Genomic DNA, 12046 nt, shown 5'->3' with positions numbered 1-12046 from the left:
TATCCTGGCCGGATGGCTCCCGGACTCTGCAGGCCTTCAGCCTGCGCTGCTAGGGCAGAGATCTGTCCTTGGTGGCGGACTGCTCAGCTCCCCGACGGCGCCCCCTGATCTGTGCAGAGAGCACCGCCGCGGAAGCATAGTGTGCGGGACGAGGGTCGCGGTCGTCCTCAGACCTGGCCGGTTCCCGGACTGAAGTCACTCCCCAAGGGCTTCCACTTGGCCTCTCCATTGCCTCTGCAAAGGGCACAGGTTGTGTCCCAAGCTCTAGCCATCCAACTGGAACCGACACCAGGCTCCACCTCCAGAACACCGCGCATCCACAGAGGAAGCCTTGTTCTAGTCAAAGGACCGATGTTCGATCTGCCTGTAATTCCCTGCGCCCCAATAGGACCCACCCAGATCGCCCGGACCCCAAAAGGGCAGTTGAGAACTTTCTGGGTTCCAACCCTCCACTTTGCTAGGAAGTGCCGGGCATCACAGTCCCTGCGCTAGGCTTACTCGCTTTGCCACCTGTGGCTTAGCCTCTCCGGACTCCGGCAGTTCAGAAAGCCTCAGAATTAAACAGTAATCCGGCGGTTTCCCAACTCCCTCTGCCCGTCATGAGAACTCACGAGCAAGGAGCCCTTGTGGCCGCCACCACTGTCACCACTGTCCCTTGCCTCTTGCCCAAGGAAGTTGGGGGAGTAAATATGCAACGTGGGGTGTTTATCGAGAGTAATACATCGGCCCCTTTCTCTTCTCTCCTCTTTCCCCTGGAAGGAAAGAGGAAATGGAATGGAGGGAAATCTGCCCCCTCTTCTGGTGCTCAGAATATAGCTTCCGGATATGAATAAGTACATAGAAATGTGTCCCCAGCCCCTCTAGAAACCTGTGGCGGGAGGTGAGAAGCAGGACCCTGGGTTGGCGGCCCCTGGGAACCCCTCGATGCTGATTTAGAGGGCATTCTCACTGGTATGAGGATTTCTGCATGTCTAATTTTGCTAACAGTTAATAAAAAAACTAGAACCAAGCTTTCATGTTTATGGAGTAAATTTAACTCATCTAGGCATTTTTCAGTGCCTTGCTTTTAGTCTTAAGCTACTTTAACAAAATTAATAAGAAATTAAATCCATAGAACGGGAGAGTATAGAGGGTAAGTATCGGGGCTGGTAAGGTTGTCCTTGCCCTTGGCACTACCCTCTTCTGGCGCCCTATCCGGAGCTCACACCTCACTCTGTCTGCAGCTTACCCCTCAAAGGCCCAGGTGAAGGTGCACATGCCTGCTGGCCTCACCACGTTGCGCGCGGTAGAGGGAGCAGATATGGTGCTCCCGACCTGGTACACTCTGGAAGGAGAGAAGTTTGTGGTCCGGCCGTGGGAAGTGCCCCTTGTGATTTGGTTCCTGGAACAGAAAGGGAAGAAAGAGCTAAAGCAGGTAAGGGGAAGGTGTCCCAAGCAGTGTAAGCGCGGAGCCCAGCTGTGGGGTAGGGAAGAGATGGCTAGGTTGGAAGGGGCAGAACCAAGAAGGAGTTTAAGAGAACAGCCAGAGTCCTCACAGCACAGGCCAGTCTTCTCATCTGGAAGACTTCCCCCAAAGACTTCTCTTTTCCCCAGTTTCCCATAGAAATCCAGCACACAAAACACTGGTAAAAGAGTTGGGAGGGGCATGTCTGCAATACCAGCACTCTGTGAGGCTGAGCTTGGAGGACCACAAGTTCAAGCCCAGCCTGGGCAATTTAGCAAGACTGTCTCAATATAAAAGATAAAAACAAGCCTGCAGGTGTAGCTTAGTGTGAAGGCCATAGGTTCAGTCCTTCCAGTGTGTGTGAGAGAGGCAAAAAAAAAAAAAAGAAAGAAACACATAAAAGCAGAGTGATTATAGCATTACTGTGGTGGAGGTGGGGTTGGGGAATTGAGCATATGGAAAATTGACATCAAGCAACACGACTTTTTTTTTTGTTCTGTTTGATTCCGGGGATCAAACTTAGGTCCGTGAACTTACGAGGCAGGTAACAGAACCACTGAACTAAATCCCCGTCCCAAGCAACATGACTTTTAAAAGCCGAACATGTTTCTTTGCTCACATTCTCTGTGCTTTGGATACTGTCAGATACAGGTTACTCTTCTGGAATGATTATCACCTTTCACCTTGCCCTCTTCATACCTCAAGAGCCAAAGGGCATTTCCTCGCACACCTCACACCTCTACCCCTTTCTGAGCAAGACTCAAAGGCTGGTTTACCCAGAAGCCAATGAAGCAGTTTTCAGAATTCCTCACATGGATTCTTTCTGATGTCCTGGAAAATGTGTTCAATAAAGTCCTTTGATCTTTTTAAAAGGATGTTTCTATCTTCTTTTTGTTAAAGATGCCCCTTCTAGTTGTATAAATTTCAAACTCTACAAAACCTAAATCTACTGTGCAATCTTAAGTTCCCCTTATACCCTCCCTTCTTCTCTTATGCACCCTTCTAAATGCCCCAGTAGGAGACAAGTGACAGTGCATAGGGGAACAGTGGCACAGTGAGAAGTAGCTGGGGAGAGGGGTCGGCAGGAACTGGTCCAGGTCAGAATGATGGTACATGTGAGGGTCACATGAAGAAGGCCAGTTCAGGAGAGGGAGACTGGCTGAACTGTGAACACAGGGCATCATGGAATAACAAGGAGCTGTCCTGACCCCACCAGGTGCTGTCCTACATCAACGGGTCCATCTCAAGCAACCCTGGAATATCCCTGGTCCATTCCATGCCCTCGCGGAACGTGTCCCTGAGGCTGCAGGGCCTCCAAAAAAAAGACTCTGGCTCCTACAGCTGCTCCGTGAATGTGCAACACAAGGGCCACGACAGCAAAACGGTGGAACTCAATGTGCTGGGTGAGTGAGAAGCACACACTTCCAGATCCCTGCCCACCCACAGGGGTTCAGGCACATCTCCCTTCCAATGGGCCAAGACTGGGGGCAGGACATGGAGTGACAGAGGGGGTGTCCGTGGGTCTCTTGGGTGTGGGTTTTAACCTGTTTCCCTTCTCCAGTCCCTCCAGCGACTCCAGCCTGCAGTCTCCTGGGTGTGTCCCATGCGGGGGCCAATGTGACCCTGAGCTGCCAGTCCCCGAGGAGTGACCCTGTGGCTCAGTACCAGTGGGAGCGGCTGTCCCCATTGCCCCAGGTCTTCTTTCCACCGGTTTTAGGTGAGGGAATTTTTTTCCCCCAGTACTGGGGATCAAACTCAGGACTGCACTTGCAAGGCAGGCTTGGTGCCACTAAGCTAAATCCCCAGCCCCAGGTGAGGGAATTTCTGGAAACACTGAGGTTGCGGCTGGAGAAGGGCTAGAAGAGTGGTGCTACAGGACTTGGGTGGAAGGAGGAGGTGGTGCTGAAAAAGTCTGGGGCGGAGCATGAGGAGGGGAGAGGAAGATGCTTTCACGTATCACAGACTGTTCTAAAGAGGCTCTGGAGCTGGACTGCCTGTGCCAAGGTCCTGCTGTGCCACTGTGCCACCACTAACTTTGTAAAATGGGTTATCAATAGCCATGATTTGAATACACCGGCTATAAAAATCTTTTAGAGACAACTGGAAAATTTTTAATATGAACTGTTAGTTGATTTTGGAGAATTGTCCTCAATTTCTTTGGTATAACAATGGGATTATGGATATGTGGGATGCTGTTCTTATTTTTTGAAGATGCACATTGAAGTATTGCTTTAAAATATTAGAGAAATGAAATAAGTGTGGCACAATGTTAGCAACTTTTGGATCTAGTTGGTGGGTATATAGCTTTAGCCTGTGCCTCTACCTTTGATTTCACATTTTGTGTTTGCTTGCTTTTTAGGAAAGGACTTTGTTTTGTTATTTTGGAATTCTAGGAATTAGATCCAGGATCTTATACATGGCTAAGCCTGTACTCTACCACTTAGCTATACCCCAGCCTTATTAGACCATTTTGATAATAAAACCCTGTTCTTTTTTAAATAGAAATTTAAGTGGAGAGGGGTATTGAGCTAGCTGGTCTGTAACTGGAAACAGCCCCTCATCCCCTTCCCCTCCAGCAGGGGACAGAGAAGTGGTGACTCCCAGAGAGTGAAAGAGGACATTGCAGAAGGGAAGGAATTTTTTTTTTCTTTTCTCAACAATGGAAAGAAGGTCCCTGGACTGATGGCTAAATTGTATCCACAGATAGCAAACGTGGGTCTTTAAAGCTCACCAACCTTTCCACTTCTATGTCTGGCATCTACCTCTGCACGGCCCAAAATGAAGTGGGCAGTGCCCACTGCAATGTGACCCTGAAAGTAACCACAGGTTAGTGAGGGGTAAGTGTGGTCAAGAAGAGTGGTCAGTGGTGGCGCTGGATTGCAGGAGAAAAAGAAGTCTGTTTGTAAGGCTTCTCACTGTAACAGAATAAGGAGCTTGTCCTGGTCAAAGGCTTGTGCCAGTGTTTGGTCAGTGACTGGCTATTTTCTACTTGACAGTCCATCTTAGCAGAGAAGCAAAAACATGAATGGCAGCAGCAGGGGAGTGGGATTGAAGCGCAGTACAGGTCAGCTGGGCACCCCCTCTGACAACAAGGTTTTTATAGGGTCAAGAGCTGCAGTGATTGCTGGTGCGGCTGTGGGCACTCTGGTTGGATTGGTGCTGCTGGTTGGGCTGGTTCTCTTGTACCAACGGCAACGCCAGGGCAAGGTCCTAGAGGATGTAGCCAATGATATCAAGTAAGTGTTTCTGATCTCTGCTTTGACAAGGGTTCTCCTAACTTCCCTTAGGGTCTGGGAATTCAAGCAGCTCCTGTCTAATGGAAGGCTGGACAATAATCAAAATAGCATTCTTATGGGCAGATTTTAAGGGAGAGCAAAAGAAGGGCTGAAGTGTGTATATGAAGACAGGGAGTAAGATAAAGCATGTAGAAACTCTCCCTATCTTTTCCTTTCTTCTGATCTCTTATTCTTTGATGACTAGGGAGGATGCCACTGCTCCCCGGACTCTGACCTGGTCCAAGGGCTCAGACACACTCTCCAAGAATGGAACTCTTTCTTCTGTGACCTCAGCACGTGCCCTCCGGGTATCTCATGCCCCTCCCAGGCCTGGCACTCTCACCCCCACGCCTAGTGTCTCTACTCAGCCCCTGCCTTCACCAAGCCTACTCAAGACAGATGGGGCCAGCCCTCAGCCTGTCTCCCCCAGCCCTGGTGGAATTTCTCGCTCTGCTCTGAGACGCATGGGTGCAGTGAATGTGATGGTGCCTGCCCAGACTCAGGATGGGTCCCTGGTGTGATGGCTTAGACACTCACCATCTGGTGTCTTGCCTTCCTGTATGGGTCAGCCCTAGTGCACAGACCTGAGCCCTTGGAGGGCAGCCACATTTCAGTCTTCTGACCTCACCTCTCTTCATTGTGGGAAAACTGGGTCTCAGGAAGACCCAAATATCCAGGAGGTCAAAGGAGAAGAGGAAGCAGACCTGGGTTTGGGGGAAGCTACACTCCTCCTTATGAAGCCAGCTGAATGCTGCTGAGATTGGCTAACCTCCATGGGCTCTGGAGAAGACTGCCAGGATCTGTACCTCACCCCTATCTAATGCCATCCTTTGCTGCCACTCCAGCTCCTTGCATTTTAATGTAACCTGTCCTGCTGGCCTGGTTGGGTTTCTTGGGGCAGAGGCTAGGAAAGGCATTTTAAAAACTAACTTGAAATGTGTTTTTGTTTTTATTTTGCAAATTTCAATAAAGATACATTGTGTTTGTATGGAATAAGAATCAAATATCCTTTTCCAACTGAGAATTCCTAGAAGTTGAGCTTCAGGAAGATATCAAGTGAACCTTACTCCCATTCTGTATCCAGGAGGGCTTTTCTTCACAGCTCAGAGCTTGCTAGCTCGGGGTGGCTCTTCTAGGTTCCTTGGAAAGGCTGTTTGTTGTTCTGTGGAAAGGGGAGGCACCAGGAGCCAGAGGCTAGGAGCCCAGCCTGACCAGTCTGAAGAGTAAGGGTGTAAAACTGGCTGCTCACTTGCTGCAAAGTTGCTTTGATGCTTCCTGCTCTGTGTTCATGAACTTCCTCTCCTCTTCCTCTCCAGGGCAGGTGAGAAGAGACCTCAACAAACACATCTCCCCACTGCAGCAATCCCTCTTGTTACCCAGGGAGAGTTCAGCAGAGGATATGGTGTAGGTTTATGACCAAATGCCAACATGTTCTTTCCTGACAAAGGTGGGAGGTCTCTAGGTCTCAGATTCTCTGCCCATCGAGTGGAGTATACCTGAGAATGGGGAGTTGGTATAGTTTCCATGGAGACTTCTACCCCAGGAAGTAGTGAAAGAGCTTGGAAGGGACAGGAATCCCTGAAGGTGCCAGAAAACGGTCTTCACCATGGGACAAAGTGGTAGAGTCATTTCTAGCTCTTGGTATCAGAATCTCTTCCTCCTCCAGACACTTTCCTTGTGTAGCTCCAGTTCTGGGCCTTTAGCCTCAGTGTGCCCACCCTAAGACCAGCCTTTTCCCCAGAGCCTGACAGTTTCAGACTTTGGAGGGAGGAGGAAGTAAGAAGAAAGCCAGGTTAGAGTGACTCCAGAATTGGACCTGGGGGAGGGAGGAGCATTTGCTTACCTGAGAGTGCTAGCCTCTCCCCTTGTTTGCTCTGAGATAGCCAGGCTAGCTCCTGCCCAGAACAAGGAGGCTGCCTTTTGGGCACTCCCTTCCCTTCCTCAGGCCCAAGCACCACGCAGATCAACACACCAAGCTAGGTGGCCATGGCCTGGCTCCCTGGTCCTTTCCTCTTCGGGACCCTGCTGGGTTACCTGAGCCTGAATGGTGAGGAGGGGCTGGGCTGGGTGGGCCTTTGCCAGAGCTTGGGGGCAGGAGCCTGGCTTCCCTGAGTCCTCAGAATCTGCTTAGTCCCCAGTGGACTGGAGCTGCCCTGAGTAGCAGGGCCCAGGAGGCAGATGTGAGGGTCTGGGAAAGGGGTAAGGGTGAGGAGGGGGCCTGAGGGTGGAGGAAGAGAGAGGCAGGCAAGCGGGCTGGGCAAGTTTGGCCTCTCTGTCCAGGGAGTATTGTTTCCTTTTCCTGCCAACACATCCTCATACCTGGCCCAGTCTTGGCCCTTTCACCCACAAAAGCCAGCTGAACTGTGGTCTGTCTCTTTCTTCCCCCCGGAAACCTCAGGTTCGGAGATGTAGTGATTGGATTGAGGGGAAGGGGCGGCACGTGGGGAGGGAGGTTTCAGCATCTGGTTTAGATGCTGTGAGGGTCAGAACCTCCAGTTCATCAGGACTGGGGTCCAGATCTCCCTCTGCATCCTCAGCCCCAGGGCTGGCCGTGGAAGTGAAGGTGCCCGCAGAGCCACTGAGCGTGCCAGTGGGCAAGACTGCCGAGCTGGTCTGCAGCTATAGCACATCGGTGGGAGACAGCTTTGCCCTGGAGTGGAGCTTTGTGCAGCCTGGGAAGCCCATCTCTGCATCGCATCCTGTGAGCTGAGGGCAACTGTGTGCAGGGGGGCTGGTCAGGAATGGAGGGCTCACCCAGAATGAGGGCGTAAATGGGAGTGGGGTGGCACCTGGGAACCATCTGGGAAAAAGCAAGTAGGCTGTCCCTAGGTCTCCTTAGGGCTGCTGTCTATGTGGTCCCATAATTCTTATGCCCAACTCCTTTGCTAGTGAAACCCCTGTTTTACTTCCTAAACCCACTGGTACTGAAGTGCTGCAGTTGGTATGGTGTTGTTATCCCTTCATGGTTCAGGACAGAGGGTATCGACCTCACCGGCTAAATGAGGGGAGTCACTGGCACTTCCAAGCAGGACTGTAGGTTGATGTCTGGCAGAAAGAGGACACAAGTGTGTCTTCTGCCTTTTCTCAGATCCTATACTTCACCAGTGGCCACCTGTACCCTACTGGTTCCCAGTCAGAGAGGGCCAGCCTGCTCCAGAGTCCCCCCACAGGAGGGGTGGCCACCCTGAAATTGATGGATGTCCGCCCCTCGGATACCGGCACCTATCTCTGTCAGGTTAACAACCCTCCGGATTTCTACACCAATGGTCTGGGATTAATCAACCTTACAGTGCTGGGTAAGGCAGTCAGAGGACCCACTAGCCACCACATATGCTGAAAGAGTACCCTGGGCCTGTTAAATACCCCTATGTCTTGATCTCCACTGAAGAACACAATTGCCCTGGGGACCTCAAGAAAAAATGTGCACTTCTCAAGACTTCCAATCTAGATGGTCACACTCCAGCTCTATACAATGTCTCCTCCCTTAGGGCCTGAGAAAGGAAGCCCTTCCCATCTATAGGGATCTGAGTCATGCCCCCACCTGCTCCACTTGGGAGGAAACTCCCTTTTGTGGCTGAATTTGTTTTCTGTCCCTCCCAACCTCCGTGGCTGAGAAGGGAAGCAGCTGTTAAAGGAGCTAAGCCCCAACTGGGGGTGTGGTGGAACATGCCTATAATCCTAGCACTCTGGAGGCTGAGGCAGGAGGATCCCCACAAAGCTTGAGGCCAGCCTGGGCTAAATAGTGAGTTTAGAGCCAGCCTGAAGTACAAAGTGAGACCCTGTGTGTGTGTGTGTGTGTGTGTGTGTGTGTGTTAGAGAGAGAGAGAGAGAGAGAGAGAATATAACAAATTAAGCCTCCATCATTGAGTAACACATTTTGTTCAGAGCTTCCATCTCACCTTCTAAATCAGAGCCTGCTCAGAGTAGGCAACCAGGAGAAGCTACTAAAGAGGCCAAAGATACTTACAAAAAAAAAATAAATAAAAAAACGAAGAACTGCGATGTAGTGTGTGACTGCTACGTGCAGATATCTAAAGGACTTTGTTAAATGGAGGAGAGATTTTAACTTTTCTGTGTGGGCTCAGAGGACAGGAACTGGGGCCAATGGGTGGATATCATTTTAACACAGACTTTGGCTCAACCTGAGGAAGACTTCTAACAATCAGAATTTCCAGTAGTGGAAATCACTTCCTGGGGATGTGGTGGTGGAGAGAAGTGGCCATGCTTTAGCAGTGGTATTGAGGCAGGAAGCTCAGGCACTCAATGGGCACAGGGTTAGAAGATTTCTGATTCCTGTGTGATTTTTGCAGTGCCCCCCAGTAGACCCTCATGCAGTCAGAGTGGGACAACTTTTGTAGGAGGCTCTGCAGCACTGAGATGCAGCTCTTCCCAGGGAGCTCCCAAGCCAGTGTACAGCTGGGTTCGCCTAGGATCTTTTCCTACACCTTCTCCTGGCAGCATGGTTCAAGGTAAGGACCCATGGCATCAGAAAGAGGGGCCTAGAGCCTGAGCAAATCTGATCTCTAACCCTTATATATATCCACATTACAAGTTCCATGATCAGGGTATGAGACAAACACTGCTTTTTCCCTGCCTCTTCTTTGTATTGTTTTCTTTCTGTCTTCCCACACAGCCTGTGACTGGGTTTCTGGGAGCATTGTTTTGTTTTTTTGTTTTTTTTTTGAGACAGGGTCTTCCTATGTAGTTTAGGTTGGCTTTGAACTATGTGTAGTCCAGGCTGGCCTTCAATTCACAGCGATCCTCCTGCCTCAGCCTCCCATGTGCTGGGATTACAGGCGTGCACCACCACGCTCAGCCCCTGGGAACATTACTGAAGTAATATATCCTCCTGATATCCTAAAAGAGTGCAGAGGGTAGGGAACATTCTCAAGATTCCTACTTGTTTACCTTTGGAGGATTCCTTTTTAATTTCTTAAGGTTTATGAATCACCTCCAGACTTCCTGAAGAAACTGAGGCAGAGTAGCATGGACTCACTAGAGTCATCTTGCCATTTTCTTTGGAAGAGTCGTATACCTAAGAGCCTTAGCTTCTTGATTTCTTTTTGCTGGTTCCAGTTGTCTGTCTCTCCCTGTAGCCCCAGCCCCAGAGAATCTCTGTATCAGTCCGGACACTCTCCTCTGGATTACTTCCTGATGCATGTTCTGCCTTTTCAAGCAAAGGTCAGAGTTTGTAGAAACATCCTAGTCAGCTCAGAGGTTCTCCAGAGGATAGATTTTTAGCCATCAAACTCTTTATCCCCAACAAGGAACCTGACCCCGGCTAATAAGTATACCTCCCCAATTCTATGGCCTTGGGATATGCGGATCCCTGAATCCTGAAAAGGCAGCTATGTGGGGTGGAAAGAACACAGAAGTGGCAGTGGCTTTAGAATTACTCTCTGGATCATCTCAGACAAATTGCTTTCTCTGAGCCAGTTTTCCTACCAGTTAAATGAGGAAAGGCTTCCTTTGGCAGGATTGTTGTAAAGGTGAAATGAATTGTACTTTCTTCATACCAGATGCTCACTGTGAGTTGAGTGAGCGATACACTTCCTCTTCATCCTCTAGATGAAGTGTCTGGCCAGCTCATTCTCACCAATCTGTCCTTGACCTCCTCGGGCACCTATCGATGTGTGGCCACCAACCAGATGGGCACTGCATCCTGTGAGCTGACCCTCTCCGTGATGGGTAGGTGATGTTGGGAAGGGGCCTGACTGGAAGGTGTGGCTCGGGGTGGCTTCATAAAACTTTTTAAATTCTGCAACTCCGTAAGTCCTGTGTATCCTCAGGTCCCTCGGAAGGCAGAGTAGCTGGGACACTGATTGGGGTGCTTCTGGGCGTGCTGCTGCTGTCAGTTGCTGTGTTCTGCCTGATCAGGTTCCAGAAAGAGAGGAAGAAGACGCCCAAGGAGACATATGGGGGTAGTGACCTTCGGTGAGCAGGAGCGCTAGGTGGTGCAGAGGGAGAAGTAGGCGATGTCAGCCTTCAAATCCTGACACTATCAAAAGTGTTAAGGATAAGGAGTGCTGCTTAGCTTTTGGTGGTGGCAGGGGCAGCATAACCTATTGAATGTGTAAACAAGGTACACAGGGTGGAGGGGTTGGAACAGGGGTGGCTCAGTTTGCAGGGCTACCCTGCCCCTACTCATACTTAAGAATGTTTACTTTCTCAGTTTTTTTTTCTTCTTCTTCTTTGATACAGGGTCTTGCCATGTAGTTCAGGCCAGCCTTGAACTCTCTATGTAAACCAGGCTGGCCTCAAACTCGCCTCTCGTTTCAGCCTCCCAAGTGCTGAGATTACAGGCATGCAGCACCATGCCCAGATACTTTCTCAATTTTTAAAGCATTTTCATATATATGTTATCCATTTTGATTCGAGGAGTTTTATGTGTCCTGATTACTCAGCTGAGTTTAGTTTTGCATGGAGCAATCAGGAAAGGAGGCCAAAGATTCCTCTGTCATCCACTTCAGCTGCAAGACCTGGAGTCTTGACTAGAGCAATATTTTTGAGCCTCATTTTATCTAGACAAAAAATCACCAGAACTTGCTAAACATTCAGATTTGGGCCATTTCTTGTACCTCTTACAGCAGAATCCGTGTGTCGGGGGGTACATGGGTCATGGAATCTATTTTAACACAAGTTCCAAGGATGATTTTCATGAACAGTAAAATTTTAAAATCCCTGGGATAGACCATAGCCATCCTCTGAAGGGTGAGTCTATTCACAGTAAAATTTGTCTGTCTCCATCAGGGAGGACGCTGTGGCTCCTGGGATTTCAGAGCCGGTCTCTCCAAAGGCCAGCTCTAGGAAAGGCCTCTTGGAGAGGTCCCCGTCTGCCAGCACCGTGACAACCACTAAGTCTGCCAGCACTGCGACGACCACCAAGTCCAAGCTGCCCATGATTATCTGACTTCTCCCCATCCCTGAGAAGCCTGAGGAAAGATACCAATAATTAAAGCCAATGGCTACCATTTTGTTCCGTGTTTTTCGGTCAACATGGCCAATTCCTTCTGCAAACCAGAAGTAGCCCGTGAAGGGAAGGAACGTACGTGAAGTCTCTGAGGTGACACTGTGTTCGCAGGAAGGCCGCTTGGGTCAGAGGAGTAGATTTCACCTCAGATGCCGCTCCACCTAACCCCATTCCCCTTCGCTGTTTTCTCAAAGGAGATTTAAGCAACAAAAGCGGGCCTGGTCCACACCCCTCCCCCCAGCAGCCTCTGAACACTTGGACATTCCTCTTTATTGTTCACATTCCAACCCAGCACAGTCACATGCACACGCGGAGATTAAAAACCTTCCGGCCACAGCCCCAGGAGCCCGGCGGGGC

The 12046-nt window shown here is 50.0% G+C and overlaps 2 protein-coding genes across 4 annotated transcripts in view; both read left to right on the top strand.

The window, feature by feature from the left end:
* The window catches only part of Esam (endothelial cell adhesion molecule), an 8314-nt gene extending 2677 nt beyond the window's left edge, over positions 1–5637 (top strand). Inside the window, exons 2-7 of the mRNA XM_010628715.3 lie at positions 1224–1414; positions 2661–2847; positions 3006–3161; positions 4148–4270; positions 4548–4680; positions 4925–5637. Coding sequence (XP_010627017.1) covers positions 1224–1414; positions 2661–2847; positions 3006–3161; positions 4148–4270; positions 4548–4680; positions 4925–5240 — 1106 coding nt within the window. The 3' untranslated portion in view covers positions 5241–5637. The remainder of the gene's footprint in view (positions 1–1223; positions 1415–2660; positions 2848–3005; positions 3162–4147; positions 4271–4547; positions 4681–4924) is intronic.
* A 133-nt stretch (positions 5638–5770) lies between these two features.
* On the top strand, positions 5771–11694 carry Vsig2 (V-set and immunoglobulin domain containing 2). 3 transcript variants are annotated; one of them, XM_010628712.3, is made up of 7 exons: positions 5771–6766; positions 7257–7420; positions 7808–8015; positions 9030–9188; positions 10288–10407; positions 10509–10653; positions 11470–11694. In XM_010628712.3, the coding sequence occupies exons 1-7, from the start codon at positions 6706–6708 to the stop codon at positions 11627–11629; spliced, it is 1017 nt and encodes a 338-aa protein (XP_010627014.1). In that variant the 5' UTR covers positions 5771–6705; the 3' UTR covers positions 11630–11694. The 3 variants fall into 3 exon arrangements, with proteins under 3 accessions (XP_010627014.1, XP_010627015.1, XP_010627016.1); XM_010628713.3 differs by having other exon boundaries at positions 10493–10653; positions 11470–11551; XM_010628714.3 differs by lacking the exon at positions 9030–9188.
* The last annotated feature ends 352 nt before the right edge of the window (positions 11695–12046 follow it).

The sequence above is a fragment of the Fukomys damarensis genome, unplaced genomic scaffold (assembly GCF_012274545.1).
Source record: "Fukomys damarensis isolate Sample0158 unplaced genomic scaffold, DMR_v1.0_HiC HiC_scaffold_16, whole genome shotgun sequence".
NCBI lineage: Eukaryota > Metazoa > Chordata > Mammalia > Rodentia > Bathyergidae > Fukomys > Fukomys damarensis.
This window is presented reverse-complemented; position numbering and strand designations above follow the sequence as displayed.

What these genes read in the sequence shown, in the direction of transcription:
- Vsig2 (XM_010628712.3), top strand. Translation starts at nt 6,706, where the DNA reads ATGGCCTGGCTCCCTGGTCCTTTCCTCTTCGGGACCCTGCTGGGTTAC. An exon ending in GGGTTACCTGAGCCTGAATG is followed by an intron (nt 6,767 to 7,256) that starts GTGAGGAGGGGC and finishes CTGCATCCTCAG; the next exon opens with CCCCAGGGCTGGCCGTGGAA. An exon ending in TATGGGGGTAGTGACCTTCG is followed by an intron (nt 10,654 to 11,469) that starts GTGAGCAGGAGC and finishes TGTCTCCATCAG; the next exon opens with GGAGGACGCTGTGGCTCCTG.